The sequence below is a fragment of the Aspergillus fischeri genome, genomic scaffold (genome assembly GCF_000149645.3).
Source record: "Aspergillus fischeri NRRL 181 1099437636266 genomic scaffold, whole genome shotgun sequence".
NCBI lineage: Eukaryota > Fungi > Ascomycota > Eurotiomycetes > Eurotiales > Aspergillaceae > Aspergillus > Aspergillus fischeri.
The window spans coordinates 3,000,535-3,023,334 of record NW_001509760.1 but is presented as its reverse complement, the minus strand read 5'-3'; the positions used below and the strand labels follow the sequence as shown (position 1 = coordinate 3,023,334).

General features: G+C 50.9%; 6 protein-coding genes across 6 annotated transcripts; 4 read left to right on the top strand and 2 right to left on the bottom strand.

Annotated features, from left to right (window-relative positions):
* Positions 1-143: 143 nt before the first annotated feature.
* On the bottom strand, positions 144-9,167 carry NFIA_057360 (putative polyketide synthase; the record flags this gene model as incomplete). Its single annotated transcript, XM_001258283.1, has 7 exons — positions 144-2,237; positions 2,299-3,480; positions 3,543-7,117; positions 7,165-7,597; positions 7,655-7,767; positions 7,826-7,949; positions 8,001-9,167. 7 exons carry the CDS (start codon positions 9,165-9,167, stop codon positions 144-146), a joined length of 8,688 nt encoding a protein of 2,895 aa, XP_001258284.1.
* A 3,544-nt stretch (positions 9,168-12,711) lies between these two features.
* On the top strand, positions 12,712-13,200 carry NFIA_057350 (uncharacterized protein; the record flags this gene model as incomplete). The annotated part of the gene is made up of 1 exon (XM_001258282.1): positions 12,712-13,200. One exon carries the CDS (start codon positions 12,712-12,714, stop codon positions 13,198-13,200), a length of 489 nt encoding a protein of 162 aa, XP_001258283.1.
* Positions 13,201-14,327: 1,127 nt separating this feature from the next.
* Positions 14,328-16,599, top strand: NFIA_057340 (putative thiamine pyrophosphate enzyme; the record flags this gene model as incomplete). Its single annotated transcript, XM_001258281.1, has 12 exons — positions 14,328-14,415; positions 14,463-14,496; positions 14,548-14,597; positions 14,646-14,740; positions 14,787-14,932; positions 14,979-15,162; positions 15,207-15,561; positions 15,609-15,659; positions 15,707-16,014; positions 16,066-16,166; positions 16,213-16,385; positions 16,433-16,599. 12 exons carry the CDS (start codon positions 14,328-14,330, stop codon positions 16,597-16,599), a joined length of 1,752 nt encoding a protein of 583 aa, XP_001258282.1.
* Positions 16,600-17,194: 595 nt separating this feature from the next.
* Positions 17,195-18,869, top strand: NFIA_057330 (putative flavin-containing amine oxidasedehydrogenase; the record flags this gene model as incomplete). Its single annotated transcript, XM_001258280.1, has 3 exons — positions 17,195-17,248; positions 17,310-18,674; positions 18,723-18,869. 3 exons carry the CDS (start codon positions 17,195-17,197, stop codon positions 18,867-18,869), a joined length of 1,566 nt encoding a protein of 521 aa, XP_001258281.1.
* A 1,068-nt stretch (positions 18,870-19,937) lies between these two features.
* Positions 19,938-21,352, top strand: NFIA_057320 (M20 family metallopeptidase; the record flags this gene model as incomplete). Its single annotated transcript, XM_001258279.1, has 5 exons — positions 19,938-20,033; positions 20,087-20,469; positions 20,513-20,902; positions 20,952-21,079; positions 21,123-21,352. The coding sequence occupies 5 exons, from the start codon at positions 19,938-19,940 to the stop codon at positions 21,350-21,352; spliced, it is 1,227 nt and encodes a 408-aa protein (XP_001258280.1).
* A 279-nt stretch (positions 21,353-21,631) lies between these two features.
* NFIA_057310 (formyltetrahydrofolate deformylase) lies at positions 21,632-22,510 on the bottom strand (the record flags this gene model as incomplete). The annotated part of the gene is made up of 1 exon (XM_001258278.1): positions 21,632-22,510. The coding sequence occupies one exon, from the start codon at positions 22,508-22,510 to the stop codon at positions 21,632-21,634; it is 879 nt and encodes a 292-aa protein (XP_001258279.1).
* Positions 22,511-22,800: the final 290 nt, after the last annotated feature.

The following is a 22,800-nucleotide window of genomic DNA, read 5'->3' as shown; positions in this document are numbered from 1 at the left end:
CGTTATAGATTTGGCTGTGTCTATGTTATGGACCCATTTAATATCTATACTATTGCGGGTATACCGATTGTAGACATCGCAGACATTGCCAGCCTGTATACACTGCGTCGCGGAATGCATACACGTTGTATCACCACCACTCCCTACTTTTGATTGCTCCATAGAGGCAAGTAGGTTTTGATCAGATCATCCACAGAAGGCACTTCAAGAATCTCCGGGAACTGCGAAAGGGCTCGGCGCATGTTGCTCGTCTCATAAAGAGCCATGGTGCCTTTATCGACGGCCCACCAGACCAAGTGCCCATCCAGTCTCTCTTTCAATAAGGAAACCCCCGCCTTCTCCCTCTCGTTGCCATGTTCGGCAAAGATGTCGATCCACTGCTCTGGAGACACGCGCTGCAGCGGCACGGTACAATTCTGGTTGAGGATCTCAAATGTCTCTTCCCACGTAACGGTTTGTGTCTGGTCAGGCCGAACAAGATTGAAGGCGTGGCAGAGGTTTCCACTAGACAGAGAAATCCGCAGCATGGAGGAGCAGACAAAGTCAACTGGAATGAACTGGTTTCGGGCATGTGGAGCAACAGGATAGCTGCGGATGCGAAGACAGTTGGCCATCAGACGGTTAATAAAGTCCTGCTGTTTATGGGCCCCAGTGACGCTGTGGCCCATGACGAATCCAGGCCTGTATATGGTCAGCGGGAGACCATTCGAGATGGCATTCCACGCTATATGCTCCGCAACGACCTTGCTCTGGGTATAGCCAATGTGCTCTTTGACTATGTCAAGATCAAACTCTGGCCTCTGGTCCTCCGGAATGACCTGCCCGGCCAGGTATCCCGCCACTCCGCAGGCGGATATACTGGACACATAATGAAGCGCCTTGGGGCGTCCAGTGTTAGCAAAGCGGAGCACATTAACCAGGCCGAGAACATTTGCTTCTCGGTGTGAGGAATACGGCAGTGTATAGTTGGAGTAGGACGCGAAATGGAAGATAACGCTGGACCACCGAGCGAGTTCGTCGAATTCCTCTGTGCTGAGTCCTAGCGTGGGGCTACTGATGTCTCCTGGGATAATGCGAAGCTTCTGTTCAAAGTCGAAAGGAAGCCCATATCCAGCCAGAGCTTCTTTGATCCGAGATACTCCAGACGCCACGTCCTCAGCCCTAACAAGACAAGCGACTTCCTTGACCTGCGGTAAACCAGACAGGAGAGCTAAGAAGAATGCTCCCAAATATCCTGTCGCCCCCGTCATGAAGACACGCCCTTCACCGTCAGCATACCAGTCCGCGACTTGAGCCGAGAGTCGCTCAATGTCCTTGCCCAGCTCAATATCCTGCAGGCAAAGTTTCAATTCATCTTCCTCTCCGGAACCCCATGCCACGTCTTTGGCATTCGCAATCTCCAGCTCGCCTGACTGGTATTTTTCGCGGAGCATCTTAAGAGTAATTTTACTGAGCCCAGTAACTGTGCCCGCCTTGGAGATTTCCACCAACGATACCTCGAGTCCAGCGTACCGTCTCAACCAAGCCCTGATTTCAATGGTCATCAGAGAGTCGACCGCAATATTCGCGAGCTCCAAATCTTCAGAGTACGACATGTGAGACGCGATCATCTTCCCAAGTTCATAGGTGAGCTTTTTCTCTGTGTCCTGCTTGTATAGGATGGATGGGTCACGCTTAACGTCTTCGAGGAGTCGCCTGAGTTCATCACGGTTGCCGGTCGTTTGGCCCTTTGTGGCTGTCAAGACGTTCTGCCACCCTAGTAACCGAGCATCCTGCCCCCATATTGGCTGCGCTGCGCATTCCGAAAGCGGCTTAGAGGTGCCCAGTCCGAGGAAAAGCTGAGTTGGGCCCTTGAGCGGTCCGGAAAGTATGGAAAGCTCTATGGCATGAAGCAAATCCTGCTCGGTTACAATCAGTGACGATGCTGATCGAGCATACTCGAGGGTTTTGGGGGAGTTCTCAGGGATATATCCTATGTCTCCCATGAAGCCTATGTCAAGGACACTGGCCACTAGGCCTTGCGAGTGACGATATTTCACGAACGCATCAAGGAAGGTATTGCTAGCTGCGTAGTTCGTTTGCCCACTAAAGCCAATAATACCCGTCAGCGAACTAAAAAGGACAAAAAAGTCCAAAGCTTGGCCATCGAGTGCGTGATGGAGGTTCCAGGTGCCCTGGACCTTTGGCGCGAGGACCTCGTTCCACTGCTCGAAGGTCATATCTTCAAACCTAGCATCCTGGGGGCAAGAAATACACGTCAGCGTTATCAGCATGATTACAAGAGCAGGGGATGCGCACCCTTAATACCATTGACATCTGTATGACCCCGGCAATTGGTTTCCTCGCGGCTGATACCGCTCTTTGCGTGTCGGTCAAGTTCGCGACACTTCCAGTCACACTGACGACATGGCAACCACTTTGGCTTTTCAAATCTTCAATGAATGCTCGATTCCGGGGCAACTCCTCGCCGGATCGGGACAGTATGATCAGGTGCTGCGCTCCCTTTTCAACCATCCATGTTGCGACGGCCCTACCAAGGCCTCCAAACCCACCGATAAGCAGGTAGGACGCATCGTAGCGGAACAAGTTACCTTTCTCGTGTATTCCGGAGACTGCTAAGGTGGAAGGATCCTCCGGCATGCAAATTACTATTTTCCCCATATGCCTTCCACTTTGCATCAGCCTAAAGGCTTTGACAATATCAGTTGCTTCAAAGGTAGTCACGGGACGGATTGGCCTGAGCTTTCCTTCCTGGAAGAATTGAAGACAATCGTCTATCATACCACGGAACAGCTCGGGTGACTTGTCGGAAAGTTGAGACAGATCGACGCCAATGAAGGTGCGATTGTCCGCAAAAAGGTCCATGTCCAACTTCCCATGGCCCAGAAAATCGCGTTTACCAAGTTCAATCATCTTTCCAAACGGAGCGACGCATTTCCAGGATGCATGCAATAACTCTCCTGATAAGGAATTTAAGACGATATCAACTCCCCTGTTGTTCGTTATCCTCATCACATCTGGCAAGAACGAGGGGCTCCGAGAGTCGAAAATATGGTGCTCCGGGATCTGGAGGTTGTCGATCAGGTGTTTCTTTTTCTCACTGCTTCCGACTGTTACAAATATCTCAGTCCCGATCATCTGGCAGACCTGAATGGCAGCTAGTCCAACGCCTCCGCAGGCGCTATGGATGAGCACTGATTGTCCTTTCCGGAGCTGTCCAACATGCATCAGCGAGTAGATGACCGTCGTGAACACACACGGCCCTGCTGCGGCATCCTCCAAGGAAAGGTCACTTGGGATTTTGATGCAGCTACCCACAGGCATTACCTTCCTTGTGGCCATCATGCCTTTACCAGCAAACAGGACTCGATCCCCGGCCTGAAGAGTGGTTACTGAACGACCGACTCTCCGCACAATTCCGCTACCCTCCAAACCCATTTCGCTTGTATCTCCCATAAGGCCCATGGATACCATAATATCCTAGAAGCATTCCTGTAAGTCACACTCTCCAGCAGGTAGAATGAAGGAGGAAGTCCACGTACCTTGAAATTCAATCCTACGCATCTGATGTCAACCTCAATATCGTCGTCTGCCATGCAAGGGCCTCGCCCGCTCAAGCTCCATTTCAAGGTATCTAGCATTCCGTGGGAGCCAATATCCAGAACACGAGATCCAGTTTTGGGGGCAGAGGTCATGGCCCTATCCAAGGAGGACCACTGGAAACGACCGACATAGACATCGTTATCTTTCAAAACATACTCATAATCGAGGTCAGGGTCCTGAGTTTCATCGTATGTCTTCACTTTCTCGAATATCTCAATAACACGATGCATGGCTGCGTCATCAAGCTGCTCTATCTCCACCGTGGATATACCTCGTGCCAGCTCTTGTCGAATGGTGCGCATGACGCCCAAAGTAAGTGCACGGGCTGGGTCAGGATCCGCCTTAACTAATTGAATCGATCGCATAAGCCATAGTGAGCGGCCTTTGGTGATATGTGAGGTTAACCGCTGGAATTGATGGAATTTGGAAGGGGAAAGATTGTCGAAGAAGGGTTTCTCCAAGTCCAGCAGGAATATAAAATCCGCCACCGTGGGGGATTCATCCAAAGTCGTCCACTTGACCACATATCCCCTCGACGACAGAAGCCGTCCAAGACCTTGAGCCCAATCAGGGACTTTACCTTGATGAACAAGACCGATTTCACCCTTGATGGGTAGACGAGGATAAGGCCGCGACACAATGTGGGCATTGAACTGGTACGGGGTGTCATAGTCCAAGCGCACCACATCAGCGCCTGTGAACCCGGCATGTACGAGTTCGTCGTGCCATTTCTCGGGACTCATGTAGGGCACATCCCTGCCGTCTTCTGCAATCCACCAGCTCGGCAGGCTACCCATGATGTACCCAATGAGGGGGTTCTCGCAACACAGTTCCTGAAGAAGCAATCGGCCGGTCGGTGCGAGAAGTCTGCGCACATTGCGGAGTGTGTCAGAAATCCGCGGCGTGGCATGGAGGACATTAGCCGCAATGATCAAGTCATACGATCCAGGCGTGAACCCTTGCAATTCTGGGTCTTGGGAAATGTCGAGCGTTGTATATTCGATGCCCCTGAACTCTGCGAATTTTTCCTTGGCCTGGGAAACGAAACCTGGTGAGAGGTCGGTAAACGCGTATGTAGTATACAGAGGGCCCTTTCCAGAAGAAACCAGTGCGTTTAATGCCACCCGCGTGGCACCACCAGTTCCTCCACCGATTTCCAAGACACGAAGCCTGGGGTTGGAGTGGCCGAGCAAAGCGAGGAATGCGTCCCAATGCGTCACAGCGGCTATCGCCTTGTACATTTCCTGTATCCCCTCACCTTCCATGAGAAGTTCAAGAGGGCTGCATCTACCATCCAGGATTTCGTGGATATGACGCAGGATCCTCTGCGCGAGTGAGTAGACGCTTCTTACCACAGGACTTTGCTCCGCGTCGAGGATGCGTTGGATCTGAGGCCACCGGGTGGCGTGTTTGGCAGCATGTTTGTCTCGCATCTCCGGCAGCAGATTGCTGACATCGTCATGGATCAGCTTGTACTGCGATCCGATCCATTGATGATACCGTCTCAAGTGCTCTTTCGCAGGAGCTGCCGACCTGGTTTGATGGTACGTCTCAATGATCACCAACCTCACGAAGATGCCAACCTGTTCCTTATCGTACGGCGTATTCGGAAATGGTGGTAAAAGTTTGTCGGGAGTAACAAAATCAATATGGGGCTTCCAGTGAAGCGTAGATGCCATTGGAGGTGCATCGTCTCGCAAGGCAGTATCTGAAATACTGAAGAACATGCCGTCTTCCATAGACAGTATGGTGCGGTTATCAGCAACCAAAAGCGCATTACCGCGCATGGTGGCCCCCACATTGCTGTCGCAGGAAACACCTACTGACATCTCTCCCTGTCCATCAGCAATATGGAGGCTGCTGATTGCCGTTGGGATGCAAAGCCTGGTCATCCGACGCGCAAGGCCATTCGTAGCTGCCACACTGAGCAGCTGCAAGCATTGATCAATGAGAATAGGGTGAAGGGTGTAGTGACTCTCGCAGGTCTCTTCAATGGGATGCAGTACGGCTGTAGCATGTGGGCTCAACGGACTCGCAGTGATGGAATCAAGCCCCCGGAATCGGGGGCCGTACTCCAGCCCTTTAGCCTCCAAAGCTTCATACCATTTGTCAGATGAAACGTGACGGCTATGTGGGCTGAGTTGTATAGGGGCATGCTGACGATCGTGGCCAGCACAGACCTGTCCGAGGCAGTGTTTGGTCCAAACGCTATCTTGATGGGCTGTGATGGTAAAGTCATACCATACTGAATCCACATTGTCTGCTATCCTTGCAGGCCTAAGGCTTGTTATGATTTCCACCTCGCCATGCTCTTCGTGGCTTAGAACCAGCGCAGTCCTGATGAACATGTTTCGGATCGAATAGCCATTGGACCCTGATGTCTGTCGGATGGCCTCACCAACCATAGCAATGTATCCGGCGCATGGGAACACGACCTCACCACTTAGTCTATGATCCAGGAGCCATAGTACATTATCCAGCTTTAGGAGATTTCTCCACATTGGCTCGATGTCGGTGGACTCGAGTGCGCGAGACCCGAGCAGCTCATGGTGCGAATATTGTCGCAATCTCCAGTCTCGGGCTAACCGCGTCTCGCTCCAAAAGCGTTCATTATACTCCCACGAATAAGGGGGTAGATCGGTCAATGTTTTCCCACTGCCAGCAAGTGGGCCAGCCAATTCGATAGCGGCGCCATGAATGTACAATTGACCTGCTGTAGCTAATATGCACCTCCACTGATCTTGGCGTCGCACCAGGGTAGGTACGTAGTATAGCCGCTTATTGTCCGCTGCCGAGAATATTTGGCGTAGAGGACTGGAGAGTGCACTGTGGGGCCCAATTTCAAGAAAGAGTCTTTCTTCCTTGTCGGCGTCTATCAATGTTTGGACTGCACTTCTGAAAAGCACAGGAGATTCCAAATTCTGTCGCCAGTATCTGGCATTTAAGCGGTCTGGCTCGCAAATCACTTGCCCAGTGACCGTGGAGATGAGAGGGACCATGGACTTGTTGTATGACATGTGTGAACTCAGACGCTTCTCGAACAACTCCCCAAGATCCTTCATATGGGGAGAGTGGTAGGCCACATTTACCGCCAGACTCCTGCAGAAGATGTCGTCGCTGGCCTGGATTTCTTCAACCACTTCAGTTATAGCTTTCTGGTCCCCGGAAATGGTGATGTTTCGTGGGCTGTTCTCGCATGCTATCACGACACCCTCCCTCAGATAAGGTCTGATCTGTTCACGCCCTAATCCAACCGCAGCCATGGCACCGTTCGATCTTGACGACATGATAGTTTGGCCTCGCCAATATGCTATGCGTATGGCTACCTCTGCCGGTATTGCGCCAGAAGCATATGCCGCAGCTATCTCACCACTGGAGTGTCCAATCACCGACGAAGGTGTGACTCCCCATTCACGCAGTATGTTCACAACACCTATTTGGACGGCAGCACATAGAGTTTGTGCCACATCAGCTTCTTTGAGCCTGTCCGGGTCATTGCACTGAAGAAGCTCCCCTAAATGATGTTAATAAAGATATAAAGTCGGACGCCACATCGCCCACCTTCGATGCTCCACTTTGGCTGGTTTTCTAGCGTCTGCAGCACGCGGTCCAGCATTTTGATATCATGTCGGAATCTCTCGCTTTTATGTAACAGCTCTCTTCCCATCCCTGGCCACTGCGCGCCCTGTCCGGTGAATACAAAAGTGACCTGTGGACACCCGGACTTCAATCGCTCAAAAGACGAAATGTGGCCGTTGGGATCAAGGATTGCAAAGGCTCGGTGGACCATATGTTCTCTTTTCAAGGCTAGGGTATATGCGAGGTCACTGGGGCAAACTGAGCTAGTATCGACGTAAGCTTTGAGTGCCTCGATATTTCCATCTAAGGACTTGGGTGTTTTGGCCGAAACAAGCAACAAATGAGAAGAGCATTTGTCTGACACCTTGTCAGATAACCCTTCTCCACGCACTGTCAATGCGGAATCCATGATGAGCTTACTTGGTCAGCTAACAGGGCCGTTACTCAACGATTATCCGAAGATGAGACCTACGTGGGCATTGGTACCGCCCACTCCAAAGGAGTTCACACTAACTCGTTGACATCGATCGATGGGCCACGGCATGACCTTGGTGGGAACTTGTAACTTTGCTTGTTTAAAGGGTACTAAGGCGGAAATGCAAGAGTCAGTTTCGAAAAGAACAAAGTATTGTGCTGGACATACTGTTGGGATTTGGGTCGTTGAAGAAGACATTCGGCAGGATAGTCTTTTTCTCCAATGACAAGACGCATTTTATGATGCTTGTAATTCCTGAAGCACCTTCTGAATGACCGACGTTCGCTTTCACCTGGCTTTACTTAGCTTGGTATACTTTAGGAAATAATAGGATCCAACATACTGCACCGATGTGTATACCATGGTCCCCAAAGACCTTTGCCACAACGGACGTCTCTGCTGTATCCCCGACAACCGTGCCTGTGCCATGGCACTCAAAAAAGCCTGTGTTGAATACATCCGTAATCTGTGCTCTCCGGTATGCTCGCCGGATGAGGCGCTCTTGTGCCTGTGAGCCCGGGGTGGTTATACTAGGCGTTTTGCCATCACAATTGACAGCAGTTGACCGAATAACCGCTCGAACGGGGTCTCCATCTCTCAAGGCGGCGTCCAGTGGTTTGATGTAGATTGCATTAACGGCCTCCCCCCTGCCGTAGCCATCCGCCGCGGCATCAAATGTCCTGCAAATCCCACTCTTCGAGATGACCATATTGTCAGACATGGAGGTGGTCATAGTCGGTGTGATGATCAAGTTAGTTCCAGCAACCAAGGCAGAAGAGCATTCGCCCGCATACAAAGCCTGGCAGGCCTCATGCAAGCCGACTAACGAAGACGAACATCCTGTTCGAATGGTCATGCTCGGGCCCCGCAGGTCAAATTCATATGATATCCGATTTGATAGAGCAAAATCCCCAGCTCCAATGACCCGATATCGATCATTAGCCTGGGTGTCCTTGCTCAACAGATCTAACCAGTCCTCTCCAAATACGCCTACATAGCATCCGATGTTTTTCCCACGCCATTGTGTTTGACCTCCGTTCTCCATGCACTCCCAGACAATCTCCATCAACATTCGCTGTTGCGGATCCAGCCTGGCAGCCTCGACCTTGCTCATTCCAAAGAAAGAAGCATCGAAATGAGCGATATCCTGCTGAAGAAAGTAGCCATGTTGTGTCCGAATCGCGCCAGACGTGGACTCCTTGTAGAAGGCGTCGATATTATATCTATTGTCGGGGACTCGGCACAGGCCGTCTCGTTTGTTTATCAAGAAGTCCCAAAACTCTTTCTCGCAATTGACACCTCCCGGCAACCTCATTGACATGCCCACAATAGCGATTGGGAAAGGAACAGGAGCGATATCGCTGTCATCACTCTCCGCTCGATCCTTGTCGGTTTCCGTCTGTTTGTCTTTTGGTTTTCGCGTCAAGGAACACGAACTGGCAGTACAGAGACTGTCAAGCTGCCCCGGCCCAACCGCGAAATTCAATGGCGAGTCTGCTATTGATGCCATTCCGTTCACACCCCAGCCAGTTTGAGTCTCGTGGCACGTTGAAAACTGTAAGATAGAAATACTGGCAACTGGTAAATCTTCAAAAAGCTGAAGATAAGGACATTGTCATTTTAAAAGTGTGCCACTTCCCCTACCCTTGCTATACCTTTCTTTCTGCCCCCTCCTCCTTACCTGTGGCTGCGCAAATAGGACCAGTGAACGCGAACCACCTCAGATTTCATGCAAGGGAATGTAAACCACATCCTCACCGCTGGTATTCTGGCAACAGCGGTCCCTTGCATCCAACGCTGTAGCAGGCAGGAATGGAGCCACTGAACAAATACTACAAATATTATTGAATCTAAAGTCATTAGCCGCTGTGAATGTATCATGAACTTGATTTCGTTTACTTCCTTATCTCAGCTCTAGTCAAGGCATTATATTCTATAAACTAACGTCGAGTGTAGGGTAATGAGAAGGGATACTATGCTAGTATTCCTGTCTCCTCTTCTTACCCTTCCGTCCCTTACTGACAGAGCCTAAAAGACAGTAAGCCAATAGAGAAGCCCCTCTCCTTTTGGTCCTATTCGCTACCGCACTTTTGCTGGCGGACAGCGATTGATACACCTTATGAATATAAGTAGTATCTTGCGTCACTGGTCTTTTGTTCTGATAATGACTGCATGCTCAGATTCTCCAGCTAAGAAGATCCTTTTTGACGAAAATAAAAAGGCAACAGGAGTTCAGGCTAAGGGCATAGAGAGGTACTTAATACACGTTCACTCAGTGCAAAGAAGGAAGTGGTCATGTCTGAAGGCGCCTGTCAATCCCCACAGCTGTTGATGTTATCTGGGGTAAGGCCATGGGATTCTTCAACGACGTAATATTGACCTCGCATACATGAGTTTTAGCTGTGTTGAGAGTACTGGCTTAAGACAGCGGAGGGGACAGAAGCCCTGTTTTCCAGACTATATGGCCGTATGCAATAGAAGCAGGTAAAGATCAGACCTATATAGGACGCTGTTTGGAAGGACAATTCCTGGCAGTTTGTGATCAGTCTAGTATACTCATTATTATGCCTGAGCCTAGCCAAGGTAAGACTGAGGGAGGTAATGCTGCTAAGCGAGAAATCCGTTCGGATGCAGCCGGGATTTGACCCTGAATCACCTAGTAAGATTCTCACGCCATCCCGGATATGATTCTTAGCAGGGGCTAGCCTATCCAAAGCCATGTTGATTAAAATTACTTCCTATGCAATTGTGATGCATCAGAGTACTTACTATCTTTCAGTAAGACAGTGACAGTGAGGTCAAGCAAGCGCCGAGGTGATACCCAGCCCTCTTGATTTCTTTCCCTCCAATAGGAGTAAAGTAGCGGGTGGTATCAGTGTCTTGTTAATGCTTAGGTTCTGAATCATAAATAGCCTAATCTTACAGGTACTGTGCACTTTCCGAAATATCCCTAGCTCATAACAGGGACTTTCAATCTGTCGAGGCTAGGGGACTAACGATGATTCTCATTGGCGCTGCTATCGAGGTTGCATCAGGCTGCTTGGGCGAAATTGGTTCACGAGAATTAAGAGGTGGTACTCTTCTCTTCTGACTATTAAGTGATATCTCTATCTTGTTATTGCTTTCTTTTTCTTTTTCCCTTCTTAGTGCTGTCAATTGGTGAGAGACTAATTTCCGTTTCTCAACGCTATTTTCTGATTTATCCTCAACTAGATAGCAAGGCGCATAGATGGAATTTGTCAACTCTCGCCAGTTAGCTGTTCGTTCCGACCTTGTTACAGCTCTTGTAATTTCAATATAAACACTATGGCTTGGGGCAAATTCAAACAAAGGCACATTTACCAATAACCCAACTGTTTGTGCGGCTGTTAGCGTGAAAAGCTCCTACTGTCTTGATATATATATATGCTACGGTGAAAATAGAATATTGGCCTCCGAGGCTTTACCAGATTGAATATGCATACTAGTGTCTATGCTAGTCAGGTATCCAAACTCAGACCACAACTCGTCACACACTTGCAGCAAGTAACACGTTTACTCGACCTCTACAAAGCCTATCTATCCTCCAGCCGAACTCTTGGTTGAGGCCTGTTTCCCTGCAAGTCCGAACGACGACGTCCTGACAGCCCGCAAAGAAACATCGACAAGATTCTCTCACATCTGTGCAAGTTAGCACCTTTCAAAGGGAATGGTCTAGTACAACATACATAATTGCAATATTCAGGTCAAAGAGTACCAGATCAATCTTTTCCCAGCCATGCAGGTGGGGGTTCGGGTCGTCTGCATGGTTGTAGTCGCTTAGCGCAATTGCCGGGATACTGATCCCTGCTAGAATACAGGCCACAACATCTAGCAAGATCAATGGCAGCAAATACGATTGTTTTCCACACAGTAGAGCCAGGGCCAGGATGTCGACGGCGATTGCCAGGGAGGCCTGTATCTGTTAGATCATCCATGATATATTGATTCAGCACGTACTGTGGCGAAAACGGTCCGATAGATCTTGTTTGAATCCTCCGGCCCCCATCTAGCAGCAATATATGCGGCTATAGCCAGATAGGCAATGGAACAGAAGAAGAGGGGCACACGGCCCACGAGATGAATCCATGTGATTGTATTAATTGTAGTGCGGGCCATGGTGTTAGTGTGGTTGGCTGCTAAGGCAGTACCAATGGAACTGCCATGAGCAGTAATCGAGGAATCGAGGATAGTAGACGATGCGATTATATCATGAGCGAAGAAGGACCACCGACTCAAGATATGTACATATATCCTCGAACTTAGCGTGTCGGCCTAGACAGTTGGCTTTAGTGCAGTTGAGAACTGCGTGGGCTGTGCTTAGCGCCGCACGATGTCACCGAATCTACCAGAGAAACTTCGTAATATATTAGACGTGGAAGATATAGCCCATTGATTGGCGGAATGTTCTTTGTTACGACCCTTCTCAAATGTACCTCCAAATCAACCTTCCTGTTCCTGTTCTTGTCAGATGCAGGCTTTGGTTAAACCCTCGCTCACTTATACCTCCTGGGTATATCAACATAGTTCATATCATAAGTCCAGCCCATGATTAACTATCAACACCATGTCTAACAAGGTCTAGGCAAGTTTTTAATACCAGATCCAAACTTTGAGATTAATATCAGAGCCTCCTCGCAGGACGCACACATTTGTGCTATTCACTACCAGGTGGCAAAGGCGACGAGTTCGCAGTACATAGAGCTCATCTCAACGAGCCTGTTGGGTAACCCTGCCATGGCTCAGCAGAGAATTTGTATATTTGTATATCCATCCACCAATACTTCCCTAACCACGGTTGACATAGGGACAGTCACAGAAAATGGCAGTGGAGGGCAGATGAGCGATCTAACCTTCACTAGAGGCAATTTCGGCCTTTATAGTGGGAGTTAGCAGTTTACTGCTCAGCAGCCCACATTCAAGGGGTGCAAGACAGGAGTCCAGCTAATCTAGGACTGGGGTTGAGTAAAAGTCATCAGTCAAACAATAAGCCATAGTATACACTGCCGACAGCACAGACGTGGAAGAGCATCGAGATGGGTAATGTGGGCACTGGCTTCCATCTCATCAGTGAGAATGGAAGTGGCAACATTGGATCTATCTATGTTGTGGATACCAGGTTCACTAACATCGCCACTGCTATACCCACGAAGCCGGCCTCGAAGGACCCCGGGACTGGCACAACCGGCATCACTCTTGACAACGTGGCCTTCAGTAATGTTCAGCACTACGTATTTGCCACAAAAGGCAAAGAGTACGTCGAGGGAGCCCCCTCATCAGTGGACACATGGACATTGGGAGCAGTGTATTTCAGGGGCACAATAAGAGATGTCTCCCTTGGTTACTCCTTCAACACTCCACGCAAGAGTCCGCTTATTGGCGCCAGTAATGGTCTTCCAAAGAGTCTGTTCTTCGAGAGGGTGAGGCCGGAGTATGAAGATCTGGATGCTTCGGCTTTATTCACGTCAAGGATCACGGCTGCAAAGGTAACGTCACGGCTCTATGGTTCATTGACTGCGTGCTAATCGCTCTAGGCGACGGTTCAACCGACGACACGGCTGTCATGAATGAAACATGACCCTGGACTAGCTGAGTTTAGGGAAATGACTGGCCAACGAGTTTGACCACGTTGAGTGTATGGTTTATCTACACGGTCTTTGCAGGGCATAATAGAGACTCTGCAGGCCTTGGTATCTAGGATAATTCTGAAGACGTCTAACCTGATTCTGTCACGCTGATTGCTCAGACCACGTCTTCTCAGACTTGTATAAAGCCAAAGACGGCCGTGAATCAGCTTGGTTACCGGAGAATTGAGAGTGCGGCCCCAGGGAAAACAATAATCGCAGCGTATTCCAGGCCAATGCTTGCACTTGCAGAGAGACTATTTCACTGTTTGTCCATCCGACTCTCTCAATGAAACAGAAAGGCCAGACACATTCAGTCCGCTGTAGTCGTGGACCAGATAACCGATTGTCGACTTGCAATTCACCAAGTCCAGCTATTTTTTGGTCTAATTTAGACGTCAGATACGGCGCCGCGAAAGAAGTTTCGGGGTGCTGGATGATATGTTTCAACAGCAGGTCTGTCTAGCCAGCCACACCTGCCAAGCAGTGCCGGCTGCAGGCGGCATGCCATGCCAGCACGCCATCTATACAAATGACATGGATTACCTCCAGATTAGAAAACCTTCGTAGCTCGTGGTACTGAAAGTAGAAAAGGGAGTCTGCATCCTTAGTTGTTCAGCTGCCTCAGGCTCGAAATAACCACATCCTGACCACATGGATGCTGGTGGATACTCCTTTCAAACTATACATTTCCTATTCAAAGCGGAGAAATTCCGCTGTACCTGGATTGACACTGCGTGTGGGCCTTCCCCGGATGATATCTGTCTCCATATGCTATCAACTTCGGCATGTCCATCGGCAGGCAACGCGGGGAAGAAAGGAGCTACCCCTATTTGCACGCGTCTGATTGGTCCCCGGATGTTCCGAAATCGCGCCAAGAAACACAAGCTCTTCAAGGCTGACGAGATCGCACGCCCGTTCGGTATTTTGACTGTTGATATCTCCCAGCTGTAGACTTGTAAGTTGTTCATAAGGCTCTTGTTCTGCATTGGGAGGGGTCTTTCACACTCACACATCAAAAAATCACAATGAACGGCGATATCCAGACCAAGAAACGGAAATGGGAAAGTGATGCGCGTGTTGACTCCGCTGCCACAGGCTTCTTTGAGGCATTGGGTATATGAACTTTGCTACTGTTGATTTGCAGGGCTGATATGATGCAGTTGAGGCTGGAGTCAAGTATTGTTTTGTGAATCTGTCAGTCGCAGTCCTCTTTGGTCCGTCGTACTGAGTTCTGACTGTGATCAGGGGGAGTGATCATCCGGCTATGATCGAGGCCATGATCAAAGCGAAACAGGGTATGCTCTCCAGTCCTTGAGTAAGTCTCGCACTGACGAAAAGCGGAGAAAACTCGACCATATTCCCCACAATTATCACCTGTCCTTCTGAACTGGTCGCTTTATCTGCGGCCTTGGGTTATGCTCAAGTAACCGGATCACCAGTACGTTTCAATCTAATACTGAAATTGAATCTCACTAACTCAAAAGCAATGCGTCATTGTACACGTCGACTGCGGAACCCTAGCAATGGGCCAATCCATCCACAATGCCTCCGTCACCCGAGTGCCCGTCCTGTGTTTTGCGGGATTGAGTCCCTTCACTGACAGCGGGGAGATGCTCGGTTCGAGAACAGAGTGAGTTGATTGCTATTTTGACTACAATGCAATCTAACACCAACAGATTCATCCACTGGCTGCAAGATGTCCCCGACCAAGCCTCTATCGTGCGACAGTACTGCCGTTATTCAGGCGAGATCCGTACCGGCCGCAACATCAAGCAGATGGTGTATCGCGCTATGCAGTTTGCCATGTCTGATCCAAAAGGTCCGTCATATCTTACTGCCGCACGGGAAGTTCTGGAGGAGGTAAGTGTCGTTCTCATTTGGAGGAGGGTTACTGATGGAAGTAGCAAGTGGAAATTCCCGACCTTGGAAACGAACTCATGGGCCCCGTCACCCCATGTGCTTTGCCTGAACCCGAGGTCGAGCGCCTCGCCGCTGCTCTGCTAGGCGCCAAACGGCCGTTGATCATCACAGGCTATATGGGCCGGAATCCACGGACGCCGCCGCTCCTGGCAGAATTATGCGACAAGCTCCCTATTAGCGTTATTGAAACTGTCGGGTCGGACGTGAGCCTCCGCAGTGATCACGAGGCATACCTTGGTGTGACGGTCAGCACGCATCCGGCTGTTTGCGAGGCAGATGTCATCCTGGTGATGGACTGTGATGTTCCTTGGGTTCCGACGGCAGGCAAGCCTGCAGATGGTATGCTCTTCTACAGCTTTTTTCAGACAATGACTCACATAGCACAGGAACGAAGGTATTCCACCTCGACGTAGACCCATTGAAGCAACAGATGCCAGGTGAGCTCAAATTCTCTGCCGAGCGCCCTCGATACTAACGGATGTAGTCTTCTTCATGCAGGCCATCCGGCGATATAAGGTCAGCTGCGAGCTAGCCCTCCAACAGCTCAACACCTACCTCGACAAGCAATCCCTAGATCGAGCCAAATACGCCGAGGCATTCGACGCACGCGCAGCACGCTACAGACAATGGAGACAGAGCCTGCGTGACCTCGAAGTACCTTCACCAGAAGGCATCGTGACGGTTCCATACCTGTCGTCCAGACTCCGGCAGCACCTACCGGACGACAGTGTTATTGTGATTGAAGCGGTAACCAACGCTATCCCCATCATCCATCACTTGAATCTTACCAAGGTATGTGTGCCACTTCCCTCGACATTACCTGACTGACACCTGACACACCAGCCCGGCACGCTCTACGGCAGCGGCGCAGGCGGCCTCGGCTGGGGCGGCGGTGCTGCACTGGGCGTCAAATTGGCCAAGCGAGATTCTTTCATCTGCGCAATGTAAGTTCCCGCTCATTGAAGTATACAGCTGAGCTGACAGATACAGCGTCGGCGACGGGACCTACCTCTTCTCGCAGATGGAATCCGTGTATTGGATCGCACGGCGATACGACATTCCTTTCCTCCTGGTTGTGCTGAATAATAGCGGCTGGAACGCACCTAAGGTATCGACATTGCTTGTCCACAAGGACGGTCTGGCGTCCAAGTCGAGTAGAGCGGGTAGGCTTTCCTTTCGGCAGAGTAGCTCTCCATGCTGATGGATGTAGATTTGAACCTGTCATTCGAGCCGTCGCCGGATTACCCTGTTATTGCGGCGGCGGCTGGCAACGCGTGGGGAGCGACGGTCACCAAGACGGACGAAGTTGATTCGACACTGAAGAAGGCCGTGGAGGCTGTCCAAGGGGGTCGGTGTGCGGTTGTTGAAGTTCGGTGAGTTTTCTCCCTGTCTTCCGAGGCAAAGCTGATGATAGGTAGGGTTCCGTCGATGTGGGTGGAGAAGTGACATACAGACTGTCCTTTGATGGGATCGAAGAGTTGAGCTCATAGATATCTGAGTTAAGCCGTTTTGCTTAGAGGCTGCAACGTCTTGCTCAGTGTAAGTATTTCCATGTTCATTAGCGTAATATCAATTACACAGCCTGTCATCGCGTATATGAGGGATTATATGTGCTACCATTCTTTTAGAGATTGATCGTGACAAGTCGATGCCAGTTGACGTCAGATAAAGGCGCATTGAGCTGGTGAGAACAGGATTACCCAGACTCTGGAGTCAGGGAAGAGTTCCCATAATCTTTCAGAGATTATTTCTGCTTGTATCACAATGATTGGTTATTCTATTGAGTTATCAAGGCCGATCTGAGTCGATCTGATCGATCTGAGATCCATAATCTCGATGATGGACGATTGCGGGAGTTGATGTCATGGTCACGCATGACAAGCATAATAAGCCACGGACGACGTTCACAACTCCAACCTGACTCATCGTTCTATTCAAACACCATAGTGTAGAATAGTTGTAGAATAGCGAAATGCCCCCAAAGAAAACCCGAGTTGCTATTGTTGGCGCTGGGCCCGCAGGCATGGTAAGCCGTCCTCCCACCAGGTCGAACTGTCCAGAACCCAGTTGAACGAATGAATGAATAGTCCTGTGCCTCTGCTCTGGCCAATCACCCCGATCGCTTCGACGTGACCCTCTTCGATATTGCACCGTACACCGGCGGCCAAGCAACCTCCATCTCTCTCGACGAGTCCCGCTACGGCGCCGAGTGGCTCAACGATGGCGTGCAAGGTGGCTCTCCGATCTTCCGACACACCTTCAACTTCTTCCGTCGGTACGGCTACGAGCCTCACCCTGTGAAACTGCAAGTCGCGTTCGGCAAGGGCGTGGAGAATTTCTTCACGAATGTATTTCCCTCCCCGCTGGTTGACCAGCTATCCGACGAGATAAAGAAGTTGGGCCACGTGCTCAAATGGATTAAGCGCCTGCTTCCGATTCTGGGGCTCATGCCCGTCAAGGTGATAATGAAGCTGTTCCGGTTCAGCGAGGAGTTTGCCAATAAAATGGTTATCCCGGTTTTGGCGCTCTTCTTGGGAACAGGGAACCAGACACCGAACGTTTCGGCCGCACTGCTGGAGAGACTGTTTGATGATCCCAATATGAGGCTATGGGAGTACGACCCAGACACACTCCTCCCAAATCAACCGACCATGTACACATTCCCCAACCTAGGCGACTTCTACCGCGACTGGGCTGTAGACCTCGCGTCTAAAGGCGTGGACATCCGTCTCAACACGGCCGTCGAGATCCTGCAACGAAACAACCACAGCATTACGCTACGTCCCCGACCCACCCGTCCGGACAGCGTAACCGCAGAAGCAGTCCTAGACGACTTCCGTGCGACGTACGACGAACTCGTCCTCTCGCTTCCCGCCGACGAGGCCAAGACCCTGCTAGGCAAACACGCCACCTGGCGCGAGCGGTACGTCCTCGGCGGCGTGGCCTTTTACAACGACATCACCATCACCCATTCCGACAGCGCGTACTTCAACAGTATCTTCGAGACGCGGTACAAGCCCGATCTCTGCGCCAAGGGCGTCTCAGCTATCAAACAGGAGCAGATTGCATTCGCGAAACGGCAGCCGCCGACATGCACATCGGAAGGATGGGAGGGCTTCGCGCCGATGTACTTTACGCACTCGTTTGCCAACGCGCCGCAGTGCATCGAGATGGGCTTCGACTGCTCGAATTACCAGCATCAGTTTCGGGAGAGAGTCGGAGAAGGGAATACCCCGCTGGAAGCCGAGCGGCATGTCTACCAGACCATCTACCTGAATGACCGGCAGAAGCACCTGTGGACGTGGGATAGTGTTGATCCTGACAAGATTATTGCAAAAAAGTGGTGGCGGCAGTTTGGGCATCGGTGGCAGCATTATCTGCGGGTTGTGCCGGGGATGATGTTCATTAATGGGAGAAATCGGACGACGTATGCGGGGGCTTGGACTATGGTGGTATGTCTTGGTTCTCCCCGGATGTGATGGACTAGCTGATGGCGTTAGAATATGCATGAGATTGCGTGCATCTCCGGTCTGGCAGCTGCGTATCGCCTTGGAGCTGCGTATGAGCCATTTGATGATTTCGCGGAGGATCTGTTCGCAAAGTACCTGCTTGTGTCGCATGGAGTGCGGTATAAACGAAGGCAGTGATCCATTCATTGCGTGTATAGTCTATGAGCAACCACAAACCGTATGGAAAGCTCTCAAACTCCAGGTCTGTCTTGTTGGCGCCAACTTTTGGGTTCTAGTCAATTCCGTCACTGAGCCGTTAACCGCCTCTCTCTGCCAGTTCTCAGCACCATAATGGACAAGTAGGCAAAGGAAGAATGCTCGCAGTGCGAGCCCCGAGACTGCCGCTTCTATTCCGGTCTTACAAATTTGGCCCGTTAACACAGGAAGAGGACGACTGGATACGACGGCTCTTCACTCATGGCAAAAAACTGTGTCCCAACGATATCTCCCACGCAGTATGCAACAAATAACATGGAAGTAAACACCATTCGGCAATAGAGCAAAGTTGTCAGCCGTCTGTCAAGCCAATGTCAACCCTGATGAGTGCCACAAGTGTCCGGAATGCAGAGAGAGGAAGAGATTCCGCTCTCTACTGTTGAAGCCCCAGAAGATTATTGGCTTAGGAGACATTTTCTCAATTAGCGGGATGGTGTTGAGTGCGATGACAGCAGAACAGGGTCAGATTGATATGCAGTGCGGAACCAAAAAAGAAAGACAGACGATCGATAGGGATAGTCACCTGAAGATAGGAAAACTTGTGGCAGTCTCTTAGTTCTGTACGATATAGATAGATATGGCCGGGGAAAAGCTAGCTCGGCAAAGCATATCTCTAGTCGCGTACTATTGCATAGATCCGGATACTAGAACTGGTTAATGGCATACGGAATGAACCCCGAGTGCTACCCCAACATGGAATGCGGACAGAAGCAATGTACCACGGCTCACCTGTGGATTCATTCTGCCGAGCATATCGAAGAGATCGACAGTGCCTTGCGACGGCAATTGGACTCCAATCATTGCTCCAAGGCTTACCCCGCATTGATAAGCCGATGTGCATAGTCGAATTCCTGGTTTGCCGAGAGACAGTAGCTGTTTGATCTACATGGCTGCGTGGGGGAGTGACCGCGGTTTTTGCCGGGTATAATAAGGACGGTCATTCTCTCATTGACACATCGATACTCTGTACTGACAATCAAGTTAGACATCATGGCAATCCCCACACCCAGCATTGACGAGATCAAATCGTCCATCGACGCAACCCTAGACAATCTCCAGTCCTCCTTGCGAGAGCTCAACCGAGAGGTATATTCTTGTGACTACTTGACCTACGCCGTTAACTGACCGGATCAATACAGATATGGTCAAACCCTGAAACCGCATACCAGGAGCACAAAGCCCACGAGGCCATCTGCGCCTTTCTCGAAGCCCAAGGCTGCACCGTCACCCGCCACGCTTACGGTCTCGACACCTCCTTCGAAGCCACCTGCGGCTCCGGCGGCCGGCTGATCAATTTCAACGCGGAGTACGATGCTCTCCCTGGGATTGGGCATGCCTGCGGCCACAACCTCATTACCACGAGTAGCGTGGCGGCATTCTTGGCCCTATCAGCCCTGCTGAAGAAGTACGGCATTCCTGGACGGACACAGTTGCTCGGGACACCGGCCGAGGAGAACGGGGGTGGAAAGAGAAAGTTGATTGAGAATGGGGCGTACAAGGGTGTCGATATCTCGCTGATGGCGTAAGTATTTTGCTTCATCTGGTTACAATAACTGACAAACTAGTCACGCTGGACCCAAGAAGCTCTTCCCCGGGGTCGACTCGGACGGCATCGCCGGTGTACTCATGAACGCCCGCAAGGAAATCCACTGCGAGTTCACTGGCAAGTCCGCACATGCTGGGGGTAACCCGTGGGACGGGATCAATGCGCTGGATGCTCTGGTTAGTGCGTACAACAACGTCTCTGTGCTGAGGCAGCAGATGCAGCCTGACGAGAGGGTGCATGTTGCATTCACGGAGACGCCCACTGTGGCCAATGTCATTCCAGAGCGGACCAAGGCGTACTGGCAGGTGCGCAGTCCGACGCTGAAGGGGTTGGATCGGTTGATGGGGAGAGTCCGGAATTGTATCGAGGCAGGGGCGTTATCGTCGGGTTGTCGCGTTGATATTGTCGAGTATGTCTTCTAGTGCTTTTTGACCGATGCTAAAGTGCTGATTATGCAGGGATCAACTGTATACTGATATCAAGATCAATGACGCCCTCTGCGAACGATACCAGACTCACATGGCTCGTTATGGACGGAAGATTACCAAGAGCCACGACAAGGTCTTGACAGGATCGTCAGATATAGGTACGTTTTGGTCCTCCAGCAAAGGCTGCAGCTGACTCTGTAGGAAACGTGAGCTATCTCGTTCCAACACTGCATGCCATGTTCGCGGTCGCAGACCAGGAAGGCTTATTTCTTCACCATTCCTCGTTTGCCACTGCCGCCGGGACAGATACTGCGCACGAGGAGGCAGTCATTGTGGGCAAGTCTCTCGCAATGATCGGGTGGGAGATGTTGACAGATGAGGGACTCTTAAAGACGGCAAAGAAGCAATGGGAGATGGCGATCTTGGAGTGATCTTTTTCCTGAGTACTTCCAACGCGTCTACTTATATCCAAACTGCCGCTCATCGCCATCTCTTCGACATCAACGTACCTCTCCTCTTAAGCCAATCAATAGCGCCATTGGCATCAATAATAGAGCATGAGGATAATTCTTCACTAGATAGTATATATGAACGTACTGTATTCTGTACTCGCCACGAATGAGTCTAGATCCTGTATAACCCTATTTGAAACTTTTAGTGCTACCTGGCAATCCGCCGACTATGCAGACAAATAGAGAATGCAAGAACGTCTAAGCAAAAACAACCGTCTTGTGCCCATTAAGCAAGACCCTCCGCTCGGTCACATACTTGACCGCCGTCGCCAGCACATTACTCTCGACATTGCTGCCCGCATGCGTCAACTCCTTGGGACTCAGCGCATGGTTCACCCTAACAACATTCTGCTCGATGATCGGCCCCTCATCCAAATCACTCGTCACAAAGTGCGCCGTGGCACCAATGATCTTCACACCCCGGTCATACGCCTGGTGGTAGGGCTTCGCGCCCTTGAAACTCGGCAGGAAGCTGTGGTGGATGTTGATGATGCGGCCGGACATGGCCTCGCACAGCATCGGCGACAGCACCTGCATGTACCGCGCCAGCACGACCAGGTCGATCTGGTGTTCGCGCACCAGCTCCAGCACGCGCGTCTCCTGCTGTTGCTTTGTGTCCGGCGTGACGGGCAGGTGGACGAACGGCACGTTGTAGGTTGCGGCGAGGGGCGCGAAGTCCGGGTGGTTCGAGACGATCAGGGGCACCTCGATGGCGAGCTGGCCGGTGGATTGCCGGAAGAGCAGGTCGTTGAGGCAGTGGCCGATCTTGGAGACCATGATGAGCACGCGGGGCTTCTGGGCGGCGGGGTGGATCGCAAAGTCCATGGCCAGGGACTTGGCGGTTGGTTCGAAGGCGGCGCGCAGTTCCTCGACGCTCAGCTTGGGGTGCTCGTCTGTGGCCTCGGTAGCGGAGGCGGAGGCGGCGAAGTGCATGCGCATGAAGAAGCGCTTCGAGGTGGGATCGCCGAATTGCGATGAGTCAACGATGTTGAGGTTGCGCGCAACCAGGAAGGCGGTCACGGCGTGGACGATGCCGGGGCGGTCCGGGCAGGAAAGGGTGAGGATGAAGCTGTCCATGATGTTGAATCGAGGGGGAGTGTTGAATTGAGTCGAACGCAAAGACAATAGACGGTAGATGACAGCAAGAAGATGGGCTGACCCGGACGATGTGGGAATTTAGCAACAAAAAGGGAAGAAAACCCCGCGCCGTTTTCGGCGCTGACTAAGGTGGGGCGATCGATAAGATTAGGGTTAGGTTGTCTATCATTTCCGGATTGAGCATCATCATGAGGAATTGTTATCAGCAGTGGAGATACTGTAGCTGTTGTTGATCATATGCTTATAGAGTAGTTGGTAAGAAGCCTGTG